General features: G+C 47.7%; 2 protein-coding genes and 2 long non-coding RNA genes across 5 annotated transcripts in view; 3 read left to right on the top strand and 1 right to left on the bottom strand.

Annotated features, from left to right (window-relative positions):
- The window catches only part of CAMTA2 (calmodulin binding transcription activator 2), an 85941-nt gene extending 79847 nt beyond the window's left edge, over positions 1–6094 (top strand). For both annotated transcript variants that reach the window (XM_069949778.1, XM_069949774.1), the window contains exon 23: positions 35–6094. In XM_069949778.1, coding sequence (XP_069805879.1) covers positions 35–98 — 64 coding nt within the window. In that variant the 3' untranslated portion in view covers positions 99–6094. The remainder of the gene's footprint in view (positions 1–34) is intronic.
- A 7209-nt stretch (positions 6095–13303) lies between these two features.
- Positions 13304–23510, top strand: SPAG7 (sperm associated antigen 7). Its single transcript, XM_069947582.1, has 7 exons — positions 13304–13424; positions 14276–14343; positions 15918–16006; positions 16084–16168; positions 16241–16330; positions 16512–16668; positions 23113–23510. The coding sequence occupies exons 1-7, from the start codon at positions 13340–13342 to the stop codon at positions 23223–23225; spliced, it is 687 nt and encodes a 228-aa protein (XP_069803683.1). The 5' UTR covers positions 13304–13339; the 3' UTR covers positions 23226–23510.
- LOC138769339 (uncharacterized) lies at positions 16795–18196 on the bottom strand. Its single transcript, XR_011359240.1, has 3 exons — positions 18154–18196; positions 17151–17203; positions 16795–16932 (listed from the first exon to the last, which is right to left on the bottom strand). It is a non-coding gene; the product is annotated as an uncharacterized lncRNA (long non-coding RNA).
- Positions 21470–23106, top strand: LOC138769288 (uncharacterized). The gene is made up of 3 exons (XR_011359233.1): positions 21470–21506; positions 22467–22519; positions 22750–23106. It is a non-coding gene; the product is annotated as an uncharacterized lncRNA (long non-coding RNA).
- Positions 23511–23886: the final 376 nt, after the last annotated feature.

Here is a 23886-nt window from a genome sequence, read left to right as displayed (position 1 = left end):
CTCACCGGATTTTTTTCTCCCCTCCCCCGCACAGGATGAAGGAGATGAAGCAAGCGCAGGATCTGGAGTGTTTACAGAAGAGGGGGCTGACCAATTAACCCCTCGCTCCCTATGGATCTGCACAAGCGTGCAACGTGTGTGTGTGTGTGTGTAAATATTCATGTGTGACTGACTGAATGTGTGTGTGGTATCACTCATACCTCTTACTGCCTGTGTATATGTGCAGGGTACACGGGCTCCTGTAAATAGAACAACCTGTACAAACATGTCTATATATATATATATATATATATATTTCTGCACGTTCTCTCCCAGTATATGACCCCGGCACGAGCCCCGTATGTACATGTGTGATGTACTAGCCGTGTGCTCGCTGGTCTCTATATACATCTATATGCATGTGGGTGTAAGTATTGGTGTGCATCCATGGCTATGTGTATATAACCGCCTATAAATATATACATATACATATATATATAGGGCTGTGTGTACATACGTATATATATCTGTATATTGTGGCATCACACTCAGGCAGCTGAATTATTTATTTCACTGGTGTCATTTCATGCACTTTGATACTCGGATATTATAGACTTATTAGCTCGGTTTCTTTTTTTTTTTTTTTTTTCTTTTTTTTTACGGTTATTGCAGAATATTTTTTTTTGTCATTTGTGTTTTTGTAAGATTTTTTTTTTTTTAATTGTAATTGTTGTTTTCTGTTGTCCTGAAAGACGGGGGAGGGGGCGGCGGACGCATAATGTTCTATGAGACGACGCACAGATCCGGGATCTCTAGGCAACGCACAGGAGATTCTATTGCACTATTAGTTTGGGGGGTTTACCAGTCCTCCTGCCTCTCACGTCTGTCAGAACCAACAGCGAGCGATGCGTTTTAGGCGCTGCCACCGGAAGTCTTTGCAGTCAGATTTTGGTTATTATTTGTATATGGGTTTTCGCACTGCTGTACAGATGGGGGGGTGGGGTATACAATGATGAGAAGCCTGTGCCTCTGCTGGATATGGCGGTATAATGCTGCCGCTGTCTTGCTGCTGTTCTAAAAGTGTCTGGTTGTCACTTAAATCACCACGATGAGTGCACAGCGCGCCCTGCCACATTCATCGCTAGGCGTGCTCCGCCACATTCATCGCTAGGCGTGCTCCGCCACATTCATCGCTAGGCGTGCTCCGCCACATTCATCGCTAGGCGTGCTCCGCCACATTCATCGCTAGGCGTGCTCCGCCACATTCATCGCTAGGCGTGCTCCGCCACATTCATCGCTAGGCGTGCTCCGCCACATTCATCGCTAGGCGTGCTCCGCCACATTCATCGCTAGGCGTGCTCCGCCACATTCATCGCTAGGCGTGCTCCGCCACATTCATCGCTAGGCGTGCTCCGCCACATTCATCGCTAGGCGTGCTCCGCCACATTCATCGCTAGGCGTGCTCCGCCACATTCATCGCTAGGCGTGCTCCGCCACATTCATCGCTAGGCGTGCTCCGCCACATTCATCGCTAGGCGTGCTCCGCCACATTCATCGCTAGGCGTGCTCCGCCACATTCATCGCTAGGCGTGCTCCGCCACATTCATCGCTAGGCGTGCTCCGCCACATTCATCGCTAGGCGTGCTCCGCCACATTCATCGCTAGGCGTGCTCTGCCACATTCACCGCCCAGTGCGCTCTGCCATGTTCATCGCCTGTTGTGCTCCGCCACATTCATCGCCTGATGCGTGCCGCCGCGCTCACCGCCCGGCGTGCTCCACCACATTCTCCCCCACGTTCATCGCCCGCTGCGCTCCAACGCGTTCTTTGACTGGTGCGCTCCGCCGCCTTCATCGCCCTCAGAGCCGGGAACCTCCCACCAAAGTTCTATTAGATTATTTCACAATTAAAGTCGGACAACTAAAGAGCCGGGCGATACCTCGAGAGAAGGCGATTTTTACTTCTTTTTTTAAATTCTATTTTTGTGTTTTTACTAAATACAAAATTCAGAAATTCTCCTATAATCAACCAGGCGGCCCCGTATACAGGGGCGACCGCTTAGTTACACCTGAAGGGAGACAGAAGCAATTTTTTTTTAACTATTTCTTTTAATTATATATTTTTTACTGTTCCCTAATTTGATAATATATCTAAATAATCTCCACCGCTGTATACAAGGACAACAGAATAAAAAATATATATTTTGTTTTTGTAAAGATACAAAACTATTATTCAAGTGAAGCAGAGGGACATATGAATGCACAGAAATCTACAGATGGTAGAAGGGACTTTATGCAAGGCTGTAAAGTAGAGAATCCTTCCAGATATATGACTGTATTCAAGGCTGTAAAGTAGAGAATCCTTCCAGATATATGACTGTATTCAAGGCTGTAAAGTAGAGAATCCTTCCAGATATATGACTGTATTCAAGGCTGTAAAGTAGAGAATCCTTCCAGATATATGACTGTATTCAAGCAGGGCTGTGGAGTTGGTAAGCCGCAGCTCCGACTCCTGAATTTTATCAGGACCGACTCCCACTCCCGACTCGGACTCCTGCTTCTTCATAAATACCCAGTCAGACACCAGGGGAGTTATCTATCACACTGGTTCAGCAGCTTCTCCCTAATGTCCTGGGGCGACTTCTGAGGGAATATATACCATATATACAGCAGATTCTCCCTAATGTCCTGGGGCGACTTCTGAGGGAATATATACTATATATAAAGCAGCTTCTCCCTAATGTCCTACATGATCCTGGGGCGACTTCTGAGGGAATATATACTGTATATAAAGCAGATTCTCCCTAATGTCCTACATAATCCTGTTACAACTTCTGAGTGAATAAAGGAATACTGTATATAAAGCAGCTTCTCCTGTGTGTGCAGAGGATTCAGCCAGTCTCCAGCCTCCATGTCCTGAACAACTCAGAACTAGACTAGATGGAGCAGGTGTTTTTTCCTGCTGACAATCTTCGATGTTTCTAACTAATATTCACCATACACAAAGAAACATTGCTAACACTGCCAAATCCCTGTGACACACAGGGGTCTGCCATACTGATATACTGAGCCATACTGAGTCACACATAGGGATGTTGAGGGTCACTGTGGGGGCAAGCAATAGCACACACACAGCCTGCTACAGCCATAGCACACACACAGCCTGCTGCAGCCATAGCGCGCACACACATACAGCCTGCTGCAGCCATAGCGCGCACACACATACAGCCTGCTGCAGCCATAGCACGCACACACTGAGCCTGCTGCAGCCATAGCGCGCACACACATACAGCCTGCTGCAGCCATAGCGCACACACACACACACAGCCTGCTGCAGCCATAGCATACACACACAGTATGCTGCAGCCATAGCACACATTCATACACACACACAGCCTGCTGCAGCCATAGCACACACAGCCTGCTGCAGCCATAGCGCACATATATACATACACACAAACACACACAGCCTGCTGCAGCCATAGCACACATACATACATACATACATATACACACACAGCCTGCTGCAGCCATAGTGCACATACATTCATACGCACAAACACACACACACAGCCTGCTGCAGCCATAGTACACATACATACACACACACCCTGCTGCAGCCATAGCGCACATACATACATACACACAAACACACACACACAGCCTGCTGCAGCCATAGCACACATACATACATATACACACACAGCCTGCTGCAGCCATAGCGCACATACATACATACACACAAACACACACACAGCCTGCTGCAGCCATAGCATACATACATATACACACACACACAGCCTGCTGCAGCCATAGCGCACAAACACAGCTGCTGCCATAGAACACTGAAGAAAAACACACAATCTTCTCCCAGAGAGAAAACACCGCACTGAAGACTGAGGTTACTGCTACACTACTTATGTCTTCTCCTCCTCCTCTTCCTCAATATTACACAGGATATCTCCATATTACACTACTGCTCAAATACAATCATCCAGCATCCAGTAAGAGAACAGCCCATATCTCCCCCCAAACAGCGGAGTCTTCCAGCTCAGAAACAAACTGCCAAATAGTGACCGACAACTTTTCCCTGACCCCCCTTATGTAATAGGGCCAGTGTCCTATTACTGATATATCCCCCGACCACCCTTATGTAATAGGGCCAGTGTCCTATTACTGATATATCCCCCGACCACCCTTATGTAATAGGGCCAGTGTCCTATTACTGATATATCCCCCGACCACCCTTATGTAATAGGGCCAGTGTCCTATTACTGATATATTCCCCGACCACCCTTATGTAATAGGGCCAGTGTCCTATTACTGATATATTCCCCGACCACCCTTATGTAATAGAGCCAGTGATCTATTAGAATGTTGCTCATAAAATATATTGATGAGCAAAACTTAAAATTAAAATTCATATCAAAACTCAATTCTAAATTGTTTAAAGAATTTTTTAAAGCTGGAGTCGGAGTCGGTACATTTTTTTCCTGACTCTGACTCCAGCCAAAACTAGCTCCGTCTCCGACTCCAGCCAAAACTAGCCCCGACTCCACAACTCCGACTCCACAGCCCTGTATTCAAGGCTGTAAAGTAGAGAATCCTTCCAGATATATGGCTGTATTCAAGGCTGTAAAGTAGAGAATACTTCCAGGTACATGTCTGGATGACAAGGCTGTAAAGTAGAGAATCCTTTCAGATATATGACTGTATGCAAGCCTGTAAAGTAGAGAATCCTTCCTGAAACAGGGCTGTATAATGTAAAATAGAGAATCCTTTAGAGTGTAATTATCATTTTAAGCATTGTGAGCATGACAGCAGGATTTTGGAAGGGTATCCTGCTGCCCGCTAAAGGTGATAATTACACTTTAAGATACATGACTGTATGACAAGGCTGTGACGTAAAGAATCCTTTTAAATACATAACTGTATACAAGGCTTTGATGTAAAGAAACCTTCTAGATACATGACTGGATGACAAGGCTGTAATGTAGAGAATTCTTCCAGATACATGACTGTATACAAGGCAGTGACGTAGAGAATCCTTCCAGATACATGACTGTATACAAAGCAGTGACATAGAGAATCCTTCCAGATACATGACTGGATGACAAGGCTGTAATGTAGAGAATCCTTCCAGATACATGACTGTATACAAGTCAGTGACGTAGAGAATCCTTCCAGATACATTACTGTATACAAGGCAGTGACGTAGAGAATCCTTCCAGATACATGACTGTATACAAGACAGTGACATAGAGAATCCTTCCAGATACATGTCTGGATGACAAGGCTGTAATGTAGAGAATCCTTACAGATGCACAGAAGATTTTATGAACCATGAATGTCTTTATTAAATACAAAGATATATTTAAAATGTGATATTTTATGGATGTGGAAATATGAATATATGAAGCTTTATAGATTTCCCTCCCGTTATTCTCCTGGAGGCCGATATCCTACTTATTATAAGGGCGTGTTTACACCCGGAATCCTCCTGCCTCAGTGTGGAGGATGGGACGCGCACTTAGAACTGACATGTTGATGCGCGGTGTCCCATTGCCACACTGAGGCAGGCGTGATTCCGTGGCGGGGGCTTTTCCGGATTCCGGGGCTTTTACTGGGTGTGAACAGACCCTGATTTTCTGCACGGCGGCTGAGACGCTTCCTCTGTAACTCATCACCCGTCTGGCTCCGCCGCCGCCGGGGGGGGGGAATAACCGGACACTGAAGAGGTAGATGGATATTTTGAGCTGTTGACTGCGACACTACAGATCTGCAGATCCTGGCGATCAGTGATCAGCACAGATTGTTTCTGGGATAGAGGATTTAAGAATGAGTGAGATGATATTTTCTGGGGGGGAGGGGGTGGGGTCTGTCTGCATGAGGAGGATATGCTGTATATACTGTATTATAAGACTTTCAGAAGATTCCCACGCTCTTGCCTGCTGCTTCACATCAAACATTTTGAAAATGCGAGAATTGATCAATTGATTTTCCTCCAGGTTTTTTTTTCCGGCTTTTGTCCTTGTTTTATTTTTTTTTTTCCCGTTATTTATTTTTTTTGCATGACTTCGTATCCATTTACATTAAAAATGCTGAATTGGCCGGAAATCACGTGTCTGTTGTTTTCTTTGCATCTAAAGAATCGGTCAGTAATGTCTGGGCCCCACTGTCCCATCTCCTGCCAGCTTCCTGCACGTGATGTAAGGATCTGTGACCCCCCCCCCCTGCTCCCTGGGCCTGGGAACTCCTCCCTGTTCCTGGGAACCCCCCCCCCCCCCTGCTCCCTGGGCCTGGGAACTCCTCCCTGTGCCTGGGAACCCCCCCTGCTCCCTGGGCCTGGGAACTCCTCCCTGTGCCTGGGACCCCCCCCCCCCCCTGCTCCCTGGGCCTGGGAACTCCTCCCTGTTCCTGGGAACCCCCCCCCCCCCCCTGCTCCCTGGGCCTGGGAACTCCTCCCTGTTCCTGGGAACCCCCCCCCCCCTGCTCCCTGGGCCTGGGAACTCCTCCCTGTGCCTGGGAACCCCCCCTGCTCCCTGGGCCTGGGAACTCCTCCCTGTGCCTGGGACCCCCCCCCCCCCCTGCTCCCTGGGCCTGGGAACTCCTCCCTGTTCCTGGGAAACCCCCCCCCCCCCTGCTCCCTGGGCCTGGGAACTCCTCCCTGTTCCTGGGAACCCTCCCTGAGCCTGGGAACCCCCCCTGCTCCCCGGGCACCCCCCCCCCCCCCTGCTCCCTGTGCCTAGGAACCCCCCCTGCTCCCTGTGCCTGGGAACCCCCCCCCCCCTGCTCCCTGGGCCTGGGAACTCCTCCCTGTGCCTGGGAACCCCCCCTGCTCCCTGTGCCTGGGAACCCTCCCTGTGCCTAGGAACCCCCCTGCTCCCTGGGCCTGGGAACTCCTCCCTGCTCCCTGGGAACCCCCCCTGCTCCCTGTGCCTAGGAAACCCCCCTGCTCCCTGTGCCTGGGAACCCCCCCTGCTCCCTGTGCCTGGGAACCCCACCTGCTCCCTGTGCCTGGGAACTCCTCCCTGTGCCTGGGAACCCCCCCCCTGCTCCCTGAGCCTGGGAACCCCCCCTGGGCCTGGCAACCCCCCCTGCTCCCTGGGAACCCCCCCCCCCCCCTACTCCCTGTGCCTGGGAACCCCCCCTGCTCCCTGTGCCTGGAAACCCCCCCCTGCTCTCTGGGCCTGGGACCCCCCCCCTCCCCCCCTGGGCCTGGGAACAACCACATACAAATGATGGTTTGTATGTATACAGCGATGACCCTCACGAGACCACGACTCCTAGGAGGCGACGTTACACTCCAGGATTAGGCCTCATTGTGGCTATAAATGATGTCGTGTAGTGACCCCTGGTGGGAGCAGACCAAACAATTGTGGTGACTCACAGTCTGTGGGGCCGACACAACTAGTGATAAGCGAGTACTGCTCAATCAAGTAGTACACTATTGGCAATACTTGTTTTCCATCGCAGTAAAAATTCAATTCCCCTCCCACCTTCCCTAACAGTTTTTTTGAACCAATAACTATGCAGGGGGGGTGGGGGGTGGGACAGGCACTAGGAGCACACAGGAAGTGAAACAAAAGCATCGGCATTCATGTGACCTTCACAGTAATAGAATAGTGGATTTGAGATTCAGATGTTAGACAGGGAGGCAGTGTGTAGCAGGGACAGTGAGATGTTAGACAGGGAGACAGTGTGCATACCTCCCGACAGTCCCGGTTTTGGGGTGATGTCCCGGGACGGCCCCCATGTGTCCCGCTGTCCCCCAGCCCTCGTCCCCACACCAGGGTCTTTCACTGTGTGCGCTCCTCATGAGTGCTCACAGTGACACTGACTGGCCGCACTGGCTCTGACCTGATAGCTCCCCCTCCCCCCCCTCCTGCCACACACGTCGGTGTCTGTCTTCTTCTGCCTTTAGAACCACAGGGCCATCTGTCCTCTCCGTCACCTCTGCTGTCAGCTGCCACGATCCCCCCACACACAGGCAGTGCTGCCTGCCTCCTGCACTACAATGCACCGAGAGCCCTCAGGACGCACAAGGAAGATAAGAGCCACAGGGTTGTCTTCCTGGCCGTGCCAGAACCTGCCAGACTGCTTTAACGCCTTATGTACTGCAGTGTGGAATAAAGAGAATGATCGTGTCATCGGCTGATCGTTCATTTAGGTTCAAACCTTAAATCATTGGTCGCCACTCGCGCATCGCTACGTGGAATAGCGGGCGCGGCGGGCGACGATTTCACAAACATCATACTTTACGTGTCCAGGCTGCACGTCTTCTCCTGGTCCCGGGAGAAGGAGAAGACCTGCAGCCTGGACACGTACAGTATAAAACAAGGACTGCAAGGACATTGGTAACGATGTCCCTGCAGCCCTCGCTAAACGATTGTTAGGCCGTGGAATAGGCCCAGTAAACGAGCGCCAATCTAGCAGATCGGCGCTCGTTTACATCGTTGATCGGGCCCTCCTCGGCCCGTGGAATAGGACCCTAACTCATCTTTGTCTTGCAGAAAGTAAGTGAAGTTTGTATCACACACTGCAGTATATAAGGGGTTAAACAGAAGCTGTCTCCCCCAACTCTCAGGCCCACTGGCAGCGTTCAAAGGAAGAGGATAAGTGAGGGACTGGGCAGAAGCCAGGTGAGTATGTATGTTTTTTTTTTGTTGTTTTTTTTACAAAGGGAGCACAGAAGGCCTCCTATACTATATGGGGGGAATGGGGGGGCCATACTAAGTGGGGTAATAGGTGATGCGGCTATAGGGGCGTGGCACATTGCCGCAAATGTCCCTCTTTCCTCCCAGCAAAAGTTGGGAAGTATGAGTATGTAGCAGGGACAGTCAGGTGTTACACAGGGAGACAGTGTGTAGCAGGGACAGTCAGGTGTTAGACAGGGAGGCAGTGTGTAGCAGGGACAGTCAGGTGTTAGACAGGGAGGCAGTGTGTAGCAGGGACAGTCAGGTGTTAGACAGGGAGACAGTGTGTAGCAGGGACAGTCAGGTGTTAGACAGGGAGGCAGTGTGTAGCAGGGACAGTCAGGTGTTAGACAGGGAGGCAGTGTGTAGCAGGGACAGTCAGGTGTTAGACAGGGAGGCAGTGTGTAGCAGGGACAGTCAGGTGTTAGGAAGACAGTGTGTAGCAGAGACAGTCAGGTGTTAGGGAGGTAGTGTGCAGCAGGGACAGTCAGGTGTTAGAGAGGTAGTGTGTAGCAGGGACAGTCAGGTGTTAGGGAGGTAGTGTGCAGCAGGGACAGTCAGGTGTTAGAGAGGTAGTGTGTAGCAGGGACAGTCAGGTGTTAGACAGGGAGGCAGTGTGTAGCAGGGACAGTCAGGTGTTAGACAGGGAGGCAGTGTGTAGCAGGGACAGTCAGGTGTTAGGAAGACAGTGTGTAGCAGAGACAGTCAGGTGTTAGGGAGGTAGTGTGCAGCAGGGACAGTCAGGTGTTAGAGAGGTAGTGTGTAGCAGGGACAGTCAGGTGTTAGGGAGGTAGTGTGCAGCAGGGACAGTCAGGTGTTAGAGAGGTAGTGTGTAGCAGAGACAGTCAGGTGTTAGGTGATATTAGGCAGGAGAGATCCACAAAAGCCCTTAAAGGACAAGTGCCATGAAAAACTTTTTTCCAGTAATTGAAGCACATTACAAAGTTATATAACTCTGTAATATGCTTCAATCACCTATCTGCCTCCCTTCCCTGTCTTTCCCCCCCTCCACCCCCCACCAGGAAGTGTCCTGAATCACACAGACCTGATTACTGTCGTCACCGTCACCAGGCAGCTCCTTCTTGTGAGGATGAGTCATCAGCAGGAGGGCTGCTCTAGCTCCTGTTACACCAGCCCCCCCCTCCCCTCCTTGTCAGGTGACTCTGCTTGCTCAGCTTATCTTCTCTAGTGACATGACTCCTTCACTGAGTCCACGGCAGCAGGAGAGAGAGTATGAGGGGAGGGGGGAGCTGCCTATGTGCCGGAGTCAGTCTGAGGGAAGATAAGCAAGTGAGATGTGACAAGTGATGGCTTGCAGTTGTTCAGCCAATGGGAGCTGAGCAAGCCTGTCACCTGACAAGGCAGGGGAGGGGGAAGGCTAGTGTAACAGGAGAAGGAGCTGAGAGAAGAGCTTGGTGACGGTGACGACAGTAATCAGGTCTGTGTGAGTAAAGGAGACTTCCTGGTGGGGGGTGGAGGGGGGAAAAGACAGGGAAGGGAGGCAGATAGGTGATTAAAGCATATTACAGAGTTATATAACTTTGTAATGTGCTTCAATTACTGGGAAAAAGTTTTTCATGGCACTTGTCCTTTAATAGGACTAAAGCTACACAGCAATTAAAGGACAACTCCGGCCAAAACTATTTTTTAATATGTTATTACTTACGGAAAGACAAATTTCTAATGTACATTAATTGTGGGAAATGCACATATAGGGCTATTTCCCTTAATTTAGTAGATCAGGTAGACTTCAGATTCTCTAAAAAGAGATGACGTCACGAACCGGGAGTGTAATTACAAGCCAGCAGGGGCGCACTATATATAGAAGTCAATGAGTACCATTGACTTCTATATATAGTGCGCCCCTGCTGGACACTTCATTGTAATTACAATGGATGTGTATGGAAATGTAATACAGTATACAGTGTTTTTGATTGAATACATTTATAGAATACTTTGGGGAGCTGGTGACTTTGCATGCGGCGGCACTTGGAGGCCATGCACTGAGCTGAGAGAGCACATGACAATCTGCGCCTGGGGCTGCCGCCACCTGCTCTTCCCCTTCTGCAGTCCGGTCCACCAGCAAGGACACCTCCCCATCTGCCTCTGCCACTTTGGGGCCTTCTTCTTCAGCCTCCCCTTCGCCTGCACCGTCATGCGCCTCGCCCCATCAATTGTCCATCTACCAGGCATTTGATCGGAGGCGAGTCACCCACATGCCCAAGCCTTATGGTGCGTTTACACAGGCAGATTTATCTGACAGATTTTGAAAGCCAAAGCCAGGAATGGATTTGAAAAGAGAAGAAATCTCAGACTTTCCTATATAACCCATTCCCTGTTTATGGTCTGTTCCTGGCTTTGGCTTCCAAAATCTGTCAGATAAATCTGCCTGTGTAAACGCACCCTTAGACTGCCACGTCCCCTGACTGCTGGCCCTGCAGGTGTTGCCGTTTAGGCTTGTGGAGACGCAGGCCTTCCATGACCTGATGGCGGCTGCTCCGTCCCTATTGTGGACACGTGTACAAGTGCTTGCGTCTTCCTGACGGCACATTGGGTGTGTGTCATGGGAGCGGGGACCGGTCACAACCAGGGACGGCCCACCTCCTACCCCGCCCAAGATTGCCAGCACCGGTTTTGCCAACCCCTCCTCCTCCTCATCCGCCGGCCGCTGCAGCACTGGTGTGGGGAGACGTCAGCAGGTCGTGCTCCAGCTCATCAGTCTGGGCGATAAGCACAGCGCCCCAGAGGTGATGGACGCCATATTGCAGCAGCTGGAGGTGTAGGAGCAGGCATGCTAGGACAGGAATGTCTTTCCCCGTTACATAGAGGTTAGATGGTGTTAGCAGTGTATAGCTGGGAGGCTGTGATAGTGGCGCAATACTACCACTGGCGTGTTAGATGCAGCCAGGCATGCGCCCCCTGCTGTCCTAGTTGATTAGATGCAGCCAGGCATGCGCCCCCTGCTGTCCTAGTTGATTAGATGCAGCCAGGCATGCGCCCCCTGCTGTCCCAGCTCTATCCAGTGATGTTGGCATCATTTCCTGAGGTGTCATGGTGGCCTCCAAGTGTCGAGCATTTTCTCCCATGGACTTAAAAGTGACTCTGTACCCACAATCTGACCCCCAAACCGCTTGTACCGTCAGAGACTAGTAATGTCTGCCCCCACCACATGACGCCATAGCTGGATGTAGTCTGGGATCTACTAGTAATGTCTGCCCCCGCCACACAGGACGCCATTGCTGGATGTAGTCTGGGATCTACTAGTAATGTCTGCCCCCGCCACACAGGACGCCATTGCTGGATGTAGTCTGGGATCTACTAGTAATGTCTGCCCCCGCCACACAGGACGCCATTGCGGGATGTAGTCTGGGATCTACTAGTGATGTCTGCCCCCGCCACACAGGACGCCATTGCTGGATGTAGTCTGGGATCTACTAGTAATGTCTGCCCCCGCCACACAGGACGCCATTGCTGGATGTAGTCTGGGATCTACTAGTAATGTCTGCCCCCGCCACACAGGACGCCATTGCTAGATGTAGTCTGGGATCTACTAGTAATGTCTGCCCCCGCCACACAGGACGCCATTGCTAGATGTAGTCTGGGATCTACTAGTAATGTCTGCCCCCGCCACACAGGACGCCATTGCTAGATGTAGTCTGGGATCTACTAGTAATGTCTGCCCCCGCCACACAGGACGCCATTGCTGGATGTAGTCTGGGATCTACTAGTAATGTCTGCCCCCGCCACACAGGACGCCATTGCTGGATGTAGTCTGGGATCTACTAGTAATGTCTGCCCCCGCCACACAGGACGCCATTGCTAGATGTAGTCTGGAATCTACTAGTAATGTCTGCCCCCGCCACACAGGACGCCATTGCTGGATGTAGTCTGGGATCTACTAGTAATGTCTGCCCCCGCCACACATGACGCCATTGCTGGATGTAGTCTGGGATCTACTAGTAATGTCTGACCCCGACACACAGGACGCCGTTGCTGGATGTAGTCTGGGATGTACTAGTAATGTCTGCCCCCGCCACATTACGCCATTGCTGAATGTAGTCTGGGATCTACTAGTAATGTCTGCCCCCGCCACACAGGACGCCATTGCTGGATGTAGTCTGGGATCTACTAGTAATGTCTGCCCCCGCCACACAGGACGCCATTGCTGGATGTAGTCTGGGATCTACTAGTAATGTCTGCCCCTGCCACACAGGACGCCATTGCTGGATGTAGTCTGGGATCTACTAGTAATGTCTGCCCCCGCCACACAGGACGCCATTGCTAGATGTAGTCTGGGATCTACTAGTGATGTCTGCCCCCGCCACACAGGACGCCATTGCTGGATGTAGTCTGGGATCTACTAGTAATGTCTGCCCCCGCCACACAGGACGCCATTGCTAGATGTAGTCTGGAATCTACTAGTAATGTCTGCCCCCGCCACACAGGACGCCATTGCTGGATGTAGTCTGGGATCTACTAGTGATGTCTGCCCCCGCCACACAGGACGCCATTGCTGGATGTAGCGGCGCGCCAATAGTCACCCCTCATATAATACATATTGCCGCTTTAAGGCTTCAGTACTAGGTGGGGACCGGATCGTGTAGCTGCCCCTTTAAGAACGCGCACGCATTTAGAGCCGGGCGCGCACCCTCTCACAGGATCCAAGATGGCGGATCTGCTCGGTTCTATTCTGAGCTCCATGGAGCGGCCGCCTCAGGTCGGTGACCAGGAGAGTCGGCGAAAGGCCCGAGGTGAGTCCGCTCGTTCTGTCCCGTACAGACTATCAGCTACGGCCGGTCACTTGGTTTTAGAACGCGAGTTACGCCGCTAATCTGCCCGCTTCATAGTCATATCCGAGATACCAGACCGGCGAACGCCTGCTATTTCATTGGTCGAAAAATGTGTCAGTTAGAAAGCCACAAACCAATGAGCGAGGACATCACGTCGCAGCTGGTTGCTGATTGGTGTAGCGCTCGTTTGGGGTGTGTCCTCATGTTGCTGTTAGCTGGCTGAGGTTACCGCATCTTCTTCCTTCTGAGAGCTGATTGGCTATTCTGAACTCAGGGCTGTGGCGCAGCTGGATTGTGATTGGTTCATCGGGGTCGTGTCCTTTTTCCTCATTTGCATGTACAATTGGCTTATGCTATTCGGCCCGCCTCTTTATCAGGGTATTTTGAGTTTCCATTGGCTGCAGCTCCTGTCAGTCAATCCCAGTTAAAGGGACAGTACACATGGAGCTGCAACTTCATGTAATGTACAATGGGGCGGCGCCACCTCCTGAGGAACCTGTGGGTACATATTATATGTATATGAAATAGCTTCTGGGTTATTGTATGGTGCTGTCCTACAGTAAGACTGTCCAGTGTTTCCCAAAGCAACTGGTCACATCTGGTTGTTATGGTGACCATCATCTTCCTGTAATCATGTCTCTTGGTTCCTTCCCAGTGACGGCCACTTTAGATGCGGATGTCACTATGGTTTCTGGCATAGAAAGGGTTACATGGTCGGGAGCGGCGTAGGCTCAGAGCGGCTCGGCTGGTACTTAATCACTGGATGTGCTGGGACCACGGCCGACCTTCATTTATCATATGTTTTAATGCAGAACAAGCGGCTCGAATGAAGAAGATGCAGGAGCACGAGAAGAGGCAGAAAGTGGAGTTCAGGAAAAAGGTAAAAAGATCCCGCCCCCTGCAGGGTGAGACAGATAGGAGGAGCTATGAGCCCCCCGCCCCCTGCAGGGTGAGACAGATAGGAGGAGCTATGAGCCCCCCGCCCCCTGCAGGGTGAGACAGATAGGAGGAGCTATGAGCCCCCTGCAGGGTGAGACAGATTGGAGGAGCTATGAGCCCCCCGCCCCCTGCAGGGTGAGACAGATAGGAGGAGCTATGGGCCCCCTGCAGGGTGAGACAGATAGTAGCTATGAGCCTGCACCCTGCAGGGTGATATATAATTCCGCCCCCTGCAGGGTGATACAGATAGGAGGAGCTATGAGCCCACCCCCTGCAGGGTGATACAGATAAGAGGAGCTATGAGCCCGCTCTCTGCAGGGTGATACAGATAAGAGTAGCTATGAGCCCGCCCCCTGCAGGGTGATACAGATAGGAGCTATGAGCTCCCCGCCCCCTGCAAGCTGATATAGATAGGAGGAGCTATGAGCCCCCCGCCCCCTGCACGGTTATACAGATAGGGGCTTTGAGCCCGCCCCCTGCAGGTTGGTACTGTATATGAGCCTGCCCCCTGCAGGGTGATACAGATAGGAGCTGTGAGCCCCGCCCCCTGCATGTTGGTACTGTATGTGAGCCCGCCCCCTGCAGGGTGATACAGATAGGAGGAGCTATGAGCCCGCCACCTGCAGGGTTATATATAATTCCGCCACCTGCAGGGTGGTACAGATAGAAGCTGTGAGCCCCGATCCCTGCAGGGTGATACAGATAGGAGGAGCTATGAGCCCCGCCCCCTGCAGCATGGTACTGTATATGAGCTATGAGCCCGCCCCCTGCAGGGTGATAAGTAATTCCGCCCCCTGCAGGGTGATACAGATAGGAGCTATGAGCCCGCCCCCTGCAGGGTGATACAGATAGGAGGAGCCATGAGCCCGCCCCCTCCAGGGTGATACAGATAGGAGCTATGAGCCTGCCCCCTGCAGGGTGATACAGATAGGAGCTATGAGCCCGCCCCCTGCAGGGTGATACAGATAGGAGGAGCCATGAGCCCGCCCCCTGCAGGGTGATACAGATAGGAGCTATGAGCCTGCCCCCTGCAGGGTGATACAGATAGGGGCTATGAGCCTGCCCCCTGCAGGGTGGTACAGATAGGAGGAGCCATGAGCCCGCCCCCTGCATGCTTATACAGATAGGAGGAGCTATGAGCCCCCCCCCCCTGCAGGGTGATACAGATAGGGGCTATGAGCCCGCCCCCTGCAGGGTGATACAGATAGGAGGAGCTATAAGCCCGCCCCCTGCAGGGTGATACAGATAGGAGGAGCTATGAGCCCGCCCCCTGCAGGGTGATACAGATAGGAGCAGCTATGAGCCCGCCCCCTGCAGGGCGATATATAGTTCCGCCCTCTGTAGGGTGATGTATAATTCCGCCCTCTGTAGGGTGATATATAATTCCGCCCTCTGTAGGGTGATATATAATTCCGGCCTCTGTAGGGTGATATATAGTTCCGCCCTCTGTAGGGTGATATATAGTTCTGCCCTCTGTAGGGTGATTTATAATATATATTGTCCTGTCCTCTGTAGATGGAGAAGGAGGTGTCGGACTTCATTCAGGACAGCTCTCAGACCAAGAGGAAGTTCCAGCCGATGAGTAAGATTGAGCGCAGTATCCTGTAAGTATTGTCGCCGTTTGTCGCCCTCTTGTGTCTTTCTCGCCCTCCTGTGACGATGGTTGGTGTCTCCCTCTTAGACACGACGTGGTGGAGGTGGCCGGCCTGACGTCCTTCTCCTTTGGGGAGGATGAGGAGAGTCGATATGTCATGATCTTTAAGAAGGTGGGCTAAGCGGCTTGGGGGGCTGTGGGGTCCCTGCTGGTAGGGTGGTCTCTCATCCTTGTGTCTGCTCAGGAGTTTGCCCCGTGTGATGAGGAGCTGGAGGCGTACCGCCGCGGAGAGGAGTGGGACCCGGTGAAGGCCGAGGAGAAGAGGAGGCTGAAGGTGAGTGCCCTTCCAGCGGTCTCCAGCAGGTGTCACTATGCTCCTGTGTCCAGACTGACCATGTGATCCAGAACAGCCAATCAGACTGCTGCTTTGGTTGCTATGGGCGACCAGTCTTCCTGCTGTACATGTTACCATAGTGATAATGATGTATAAATGGCAATAATCTGCTGTCTGATAGGAGCTGGTGCAGCGAGAGGCCGAGGAAGATGCCATGAAGGCGCCATCAAGTGTTAACCCTAACAGCGACTACAAGGATAAGTACAGCCACCTGATCGGGAAGATGGCCGCCAAGGACGCTGCCCACACCCTGCAAGCTAACAAGGCGTATGGCTGCGGTAAGAGCCTGGTGGTCATTCAGCTATGTGGTCAGTATAATGGATAATGTCCATGCACACCGTTGTTGTTGGTGCTGGTTGATCCAATTGACCATATATTAGTGTATAACAACCGCACTCCACTCCAGAGTTCTTGCTTATTTAGCCATCTTTTTTATTCATGTACAGCTTTTTTTATATACATAACAGATATGATGCAGTCATAGTAGTTCGTATACCCAATCAAGGGACGTTTCGGTCGAATGACCTTTTTCAACCAGGTATCTGTAGATAATATATATCCATTAGTCTAGATTTATCTATTTACATAATATATATTATATTAGGAGAATTCATCCTTCAGTGTATATCCATAGTATAGTAACACCACTATACCAATGCTAAAGCTGGTCCATGTCCCCCACATGTAGCACAGGTAAATAGTTCATAACAGTATAACAAAATGGCAAACAATGCCGGGCTAGGCGGCTCCACATACTCACACTAGTATTGTGAACAAGAGGGGAATGTATTCCCGGAAGAATCAAAGAAAAGCCTGATGAAAGAGAATAAAGCATGTGATGAATAGTGATATCAGCGTAATCCACAGAACTCCACACTCTATCCGTGTATCATACCTGTATCATGTAATAGATGGTATGCAGATGGCGGCCGGAGCGCTGTGTGAGCGTCCAGCTCCATCTTATATAGGGCCGCGTCCCTGTCATGTGACCTGGACGTCGCCGCGTCAGTATGACGTAGCGGTCACGTGATTGTAATGGTCACGTGATCGGGAAAACTTCCGACCGCTATTAACCCATGTGACTCATGTCACATGACTTCTATGCTGCACCTGATCTCCTTAATGTGTCTGATGTCCATTGTGTACTATAGCCGTCTCGTGTCTAGCGCATGCGCACTACAGTGTATCCAGGACTTAGCTTAAAAAATAACAGGCACATATTCATTACATTGTAGGAATGGTACTATTATCTATAGAAGCTTCTGTATGATATGTTATATGTTATATACACCATTAAATAAAAATAAAATGAAATGAAATATCTGATAAAAAACCAAAATAAATAATGATAAAGTAATATTAAATTGAAAAAATAAAAATAAAAATAATGACAAAAATAAAAAATATATATAGTAAAAAAATTAATAAAGAAATCAATAAATATAAAAGAAATTAATAAAATATAAAAATTTCCATATTAAACAGTGAAAATTATATGAAAAAAAGGAAAAATCTATGAACTATTTATCCATATGTAATAAAAAAGGGGGGGAAATGATATAGAAATTATAGGTAAAAGATAATCAAATAATATCTAAGGTTAAATAATGTTAGGTATCAGATGTTAGTATTAAATGTTGTAAGTATTAGATATTAGTGGAAACTAGTATTGACTTCTAAAGATTGAATGAGGCAATAGAAATTGCACAAAGAAGAAGAGGAAATAAGGCATTGTGTAAATAGGTGTGTAGCTGCCACCATACCCTGCAAGGTTCCCAACGACAGAATTATCATCATCATCATCATATGATCTATAATAAAGAAAACAAGAACAAAATAAAATATATACTGTTATGTGTATTATTACATTCACAGGTTGATATGGAAGTCACATTCCCTGTTTAGTCCATTCGGGTTAAGAGTTGGTAACCGCTGTATCCAATAGGATTCACGTTGTTTTAACTACTGAATCCTGTCGCCTCCCCTCCTCGGTTTTTGCACTTGTTCCAAGATTTGATATCTAAGTTGCGAAATTGATTTTCCTTTTTCATCAAAATGATGTGGAATAGGTAACAGGTTATTTTTACACCTTATCGTGGATTTATGTTTCGTCAACCGATCTCGTATTCTTTGAGTCGTCTCTCCCACATAAGCAAGTCCACACGGGCACTTTAACAGATCTACTACAAATGATGAATTGCAAGTATAGTATCCCCTTATTTGGATCTTTTGTCCTGTATGCGGATGGGTAACGTAATCGCCTCTAATCACTGAAGAACAATGACTACATGATAGACAGGGAAATGTTCCTGTCTTTCTAGGTGCTAGGACTCCCTGTATTGGTCTTGTCACTAAACTGCCTATGTCTGCCCGGATGATCCTATCTGGAATATTCCGTGTACGTTTGTAACATGTAAGCGGTGGAACTTGAAATTCCGGTATTTTAGGGAAAGATTCCTCTAGGATAGACCAATGTTTTTTTTACTAAACCATGTATTTTTGGCATTAAAGGGCGATATGTAGTCATACAAGCTATTTGTTTAGGTTTTGGTGGTTGTGGATTTATAACATGTTCCCGTTCTGAATCTAGAAGAGCTTTGGGATAACCCTTTGGATGAATTTTGTGGACATATCATCCAGTCTTTCTGACAATTTCTCTGGATCTGAAACAAAACATTGTACTCGTCTAAACTGTGAACGTGGTAATGATCTTTGTGGGTAAAGGGTGATTACTCGCATAATGTAACAAACTGTTACGGTCCGTGGTTTTGGTAAATAAATCAAACTATAAACTACCATCTAGTTTCCTTTGTATATTAGTGTCCAAGAAACTCACAGATGTTGTGTGAAGGATAGTTCTGTTCTCACACTGTTAATATTCTGTATGAAGGATTGCAGGGATTCCTCCGTGCCTTCCCAAATACAGAATATGTCGTCTATAAAACGAAGCCACACATGGGCATGTTTTTGGAACAGTGGGTCAGTGTACACATGAGCATTCTCAAAGGCCATCATGTACGCATTGGCGTAGGGGGGGGCCACATTAGACCCCATGGCCGTACCCCTCTTTTGTGCGTAAAATTCATCCCCGAACAGAAAATAGTTCTCTTCCAATATCAGTGTAAGTAGGTCTATGCAAAAGTCTCGTTGTTTAGTATCTAAATCGGAGAAAGAAATAAGTAAATCATTTGCTGCTTCTATACCTTTTGTATGTACACTAGAGGTATACAAACTGTTGACGTCCAACGTCACAAGGAGAAATGGCGAATTCAGTTTAAAGTTACTCACTTTGGCTAGGAAATCTGATGTATCAAGTAAAAAGGATTTAGCATTATGTGTTAAGGGTGTAAATACACGGTCCAAAAATATGGTTAAGGGTGATAATACTGATTCCGTAGAAGCCACAATTGGTCTTCCCGGGGGTCTATCTAATCTCTTATGGACCTTTGGAAGTATGTAAAAGACAGGTGTTATAGGATGTTCCTTTCGTAGAAATGTAGATGTTTCTAGATCTATTGTGCCATTCTCGGTGTATGTCTGTAATATAGCATCTCTACGTTTGATAATCTGGGGGAGAGGGTCACGATCCAACTTAGTATATGTATCTCTATCAGATAATTGGGAATATATTTCCTCCAAATATGCTGATTTATCCATTACTACCGTGGCTCCCCCCTTATCTGCTGGTTTCACTATGACCCTATTCTTCTGTAGTGACTCAAGTGCTCTTTGTTCTTCCTTGGTGAGATTCCCTTTAAATTTGTATTGGCCTTTTGTATTGTCCCTCAATACTTTCTGTATTTCCTCATATGTCAGACTAATGTATGTCTCTACTGGATGACTAAATCTAGGAGGCATATATCTGCTTTTATTCCTCAACCCCAAGTGGGTGAGTGACAGTTGTCCAATCATGTTTGTATCAGTAGTAACTCTTTGTTTATCAGCAAAATGTGCTCTTAACCTTTATGGTTCTAAAAAATCTCTATTTCCTGCTCCAACGTGAATGTGTCTAGAGGACCTGTTGGACAGAATGTAAGCCCTTTTTGTAATACATCCAACTGAGGTTAGACTTCTAGAAGAAATATTGATAGTCAGATTATTACGCTCACCTATGTGTCCCTGATCTGTGATCTAGTTGGCATGCGTTCGAAATCGTAACCTCTTACTCCTCCTCGTTTTTCTTTTCCGCGTCGAGGAGGTTGGCCTAAAAAATTAGCACCTTGGGAGGATTCACTTCCAGATTCTGATGAGCTATGGCTGTGTAAGTTCCTTCTTTGTCTTGGTCCGTACCTCTGATATTGAAAGTTAGGATCTTGCCAACGATATTTAGTTGATAGTCCTCTGTGTCTCTGATAAACTTCTTCCTCTTCGTCTCCTCTGTATCCTTTTTATAATGGTTTAGTAAAAAAACATTGGTCTATCCTAGAGGAATCTTTCCCTAAAATACCGGAATTTCAAGTTCCACCGCTTACATGTTACAAACGTACACGGAATATTCCAGATAGGATCATCCGGGCAGACGTAGGCAGTTTAGTGACAAGACCAATACAGGGAGTCCTAGCACCTAGAAAGACAGGAACATTTCCCTGTCTATCATGTAGTCATTGTTCTTCAGTGATTAGAGGCGATTACGTTACCCATCCGCATACAGGACAAAAGATCCAAATAAGGGGATACTATACTTGCAATTCATCATTTGTAGTAGATCTGTTAAAGTGCCCGTGTGGACTTGCTTATGTGGGAGAGACGACTCAAAGAATACGAGATCGGTTGACGAAACATAAATCCACGATAAGGTGTAAAAATAACCTGTTACCTATTCCACATCATTTTGATGAAAAAGGACATTCAATTTCGCAACTTAGATATCAAATCTTGGAACAAGTGCAAAAACCGAGGAGGGGAGGCGACAGGATTCAGTTGTTAAAACAACGTGAATCCTATTGGATACAGCGGTTACCAACTCTTAACCCGAATGGACTAAACAGGGAATGTGACTTCCATATCAACCTGTGAATGTAATAATACACATAACAGTATATATTTTATTTTGTTCTTGTTTTCTTTATTATAGATGATATGATGATAATGATTCCGTCGTTGGGAACCTTGCAGGGTATGGTGGCAGCTACACACTCCTATTTACACAATGCCTTATTTCCTCTTCTCCTCTTCTTTGTGCAATTTCTATTGCCTCATTCAATCTTTATAAGTCAATACTAGTTTCCACTAATATCTAATACTTACAACATTTAATACAACATCTGATACCTATTTAACCTTAGATATTATTTGATTATCTTTTACCTATAATTTCTATAACAATCATTCCCCCCCCTTTTTTTATTACATATGGATAAATAGTTCATAGATTTTTCCTTTTTTTCATATAATTTTCACTGTTTAATATGGAAATTTTTATATTTTATTTCTTTTATATTTATTGATTTCTTTATTCATTTTTTTACTATATATTTTTTATTTTTGTCATTTTTATTTTTTCAATTTAATATTACTTTATCATTATTTATTTTGGTTTTTTATCAGATAATATTTCATTTTATTTTTATTTAATGGTGTATATAACATATAACATATCATACAGAAGCTTCTATAGATAATAGTACCATTCCTACAATGTAATGAATATGTGCCTGTTATTTTTTAAGCTAAGTCCTGGATACACTGTAGTGCGCATGCGCTAGACACGAGACGGCTATAGTACACAATGGACATCAGACACATTAAGGAGATCAGGTGCAGCATAGAAGTCATGTGACATGAGTCACATGGGTTAATAGCGTCCATGAGAGAAAGCGCAGTAGTCGGAAGTTTTCCCGATCACGTGACCATTACGATCACGTGACCGCTACGTCATACTGACGCGGCGACGTTCAGGTCACATGACAGGGACGCGGCCCTAATATAAGATGGAGCTGGACGCTCACACAGCACTCCGGCCGCCATCTGCATACCATCTATTACATGATACAGGTATGATACACGGATAGAGTGTGGAGTTCTGTGGATTACGCTGATATCACTATTCATCACATGCTTTATTCTCTTTCATCAGGCTTTTCTTTGATTCTTCCGGGAATACATTCCCCTCTTGTTCACAATACTAGTGTGAGTATGTGGAGCCGCCTAGCCCTGCATTGTTTGCCATTTTGTTATACTGTTATGAACCATTTACCTGTGCTACATGTGGGGGACATGGACCAGCTTTAGCATTGGTATAGTGGTGTTACTATACTATGGATATACACTGAAGGATGGTTTCTCCTAATATGTCTATAAGATATGTATTTATGTAAATAGATAAATCTAGACTAATGGATATATATTATTATCTACAGATACCTGGTTGAAAAAGGTCATTCGACCGAAACGTCCCTTGATTGGGTATACGAACTACTATGACTGCATCATATCTGTTATGTATATAAAAAAAGCTGTACATGAATAAAAAAGATGGCTAAATAAGCAAGAACTCTGGAGTGGAGTGCTGTGAAGTAACACCCCAGCCTGGAGTGATCCAGTGTGTAATATACTGGGGGGCGGAGCATGACACAGGGATCTCAGGCCCCACCCCCTCAGTAGATCACTTGCATCTGGAGTGATCCTCTTAATAATGAGGAAGATACAAGATGGGGGTCTGGGGGGGGGGGTGCTCATGTAGCCTGTCTGGTAATGGTGACGGCTTCCCACTCTGTCCTCAGTTCCAGTTGCCAATAAGCGAGACACCCGATCCATTGAGGAGGCCATGAATGAGATTCGTGCTAAGAAGCGTTTAAAACAAGAGGATGGCGACTCCGCGTCTGGTAAATCCTAAACGCTGTGGAGCTGGGGGCCGCGCCGCTCTCCCCGGAGGATTTCAGTCTTGTGTGATGATTTTTTTTTTTTTTTTTTTGGCGGAGCCGTCAGCCATGTCCCAGCGGCACATCAATGGTGACATCCACGGACTGTCAGACTGTCTCCCACTACGTGGACGCAGAACGCTTTTATTCTAATTTTACCTTACTTGTTTCCTGTCATTTTAACCCTTTGTTGCTCCGATATTATTATTATTTTTCTTTTGCGGTGTTTTTAGATTTTTAAAGATGATGGATTTTTAAGATGGCGGCTCTGATGTGTGATGTTTTCTGACTCTGCAGCCGATGTGTAGGATTTATGTCCTTCATGACCCCTCCCCCTCCCGGGTATGAAGTGGTTGTTACCACCATCTGGGGACACTAATATGCCGCTTCATACAATGCTTTGTTATTATACAGCTACCTCCTTATGACGCTGAACATCCCTCTCCAGTTCTGCTACCTTTTTTTTTTTTATTTTATTTTTTTTTTTAGAAGGGAGGGGTGGGGGTCAATTTTTTTTTTTTAAATAAAAAAAAAAAAAGTAAATATTGGACTGTGGTTCTATATGACAGGGGGAGGGTGCACTCTAGTTACGCCAGGTAATAACATCAGTCAGCTTCTCCTGACTACTGCACATGG

Source organism: Dendropsophus ebraccatus, chromosome 1 (assembly GCF_027789765.1).
Source record: "Dendropsophus ebraccatus isolate aDenEbr1 chromosome 1, aDenEbr1.pat, whole genome shotgun sequence".
Taxonomy (NCBI): Eukaryota; Metazoa; Chordata; class Amphibia; order Anura; family Hylidae; genus Dendropsophus; species Dendropsophus ebraccatus.
This window is presented reverse-complemented; position numbering and strand designations above follow the sequence as displayed.

What these genes read in the sequence shown, in the direction of transcription:
- SPAG7 (XM_069947582.1), top strand. Translation starts at nt 13,340, where the DNA reads ATGGCGGATCTGCTCGGTTCTATTCTGAGCTCCATGGAGCGGCCGCCT. An exon ending in ATGTCATGATCTTTAAGAAG is followed by an intron (nt 16,169 to 16,240) that starts GTGGGCTAAGCG and finishes GTGTCTGCTCAG; the next exon opens with GAGTTTGCCCCGTGTGATGA. An exon ending in TAACAAGGCGTATGGCTGCG is followed by an intron (nt 16,669 to 23,112) that starts GTAAGAGCCTGG and finishes CTCTGTCCTCAG; the next exon opens with TTCCAGTTGCCAATAAGCGA.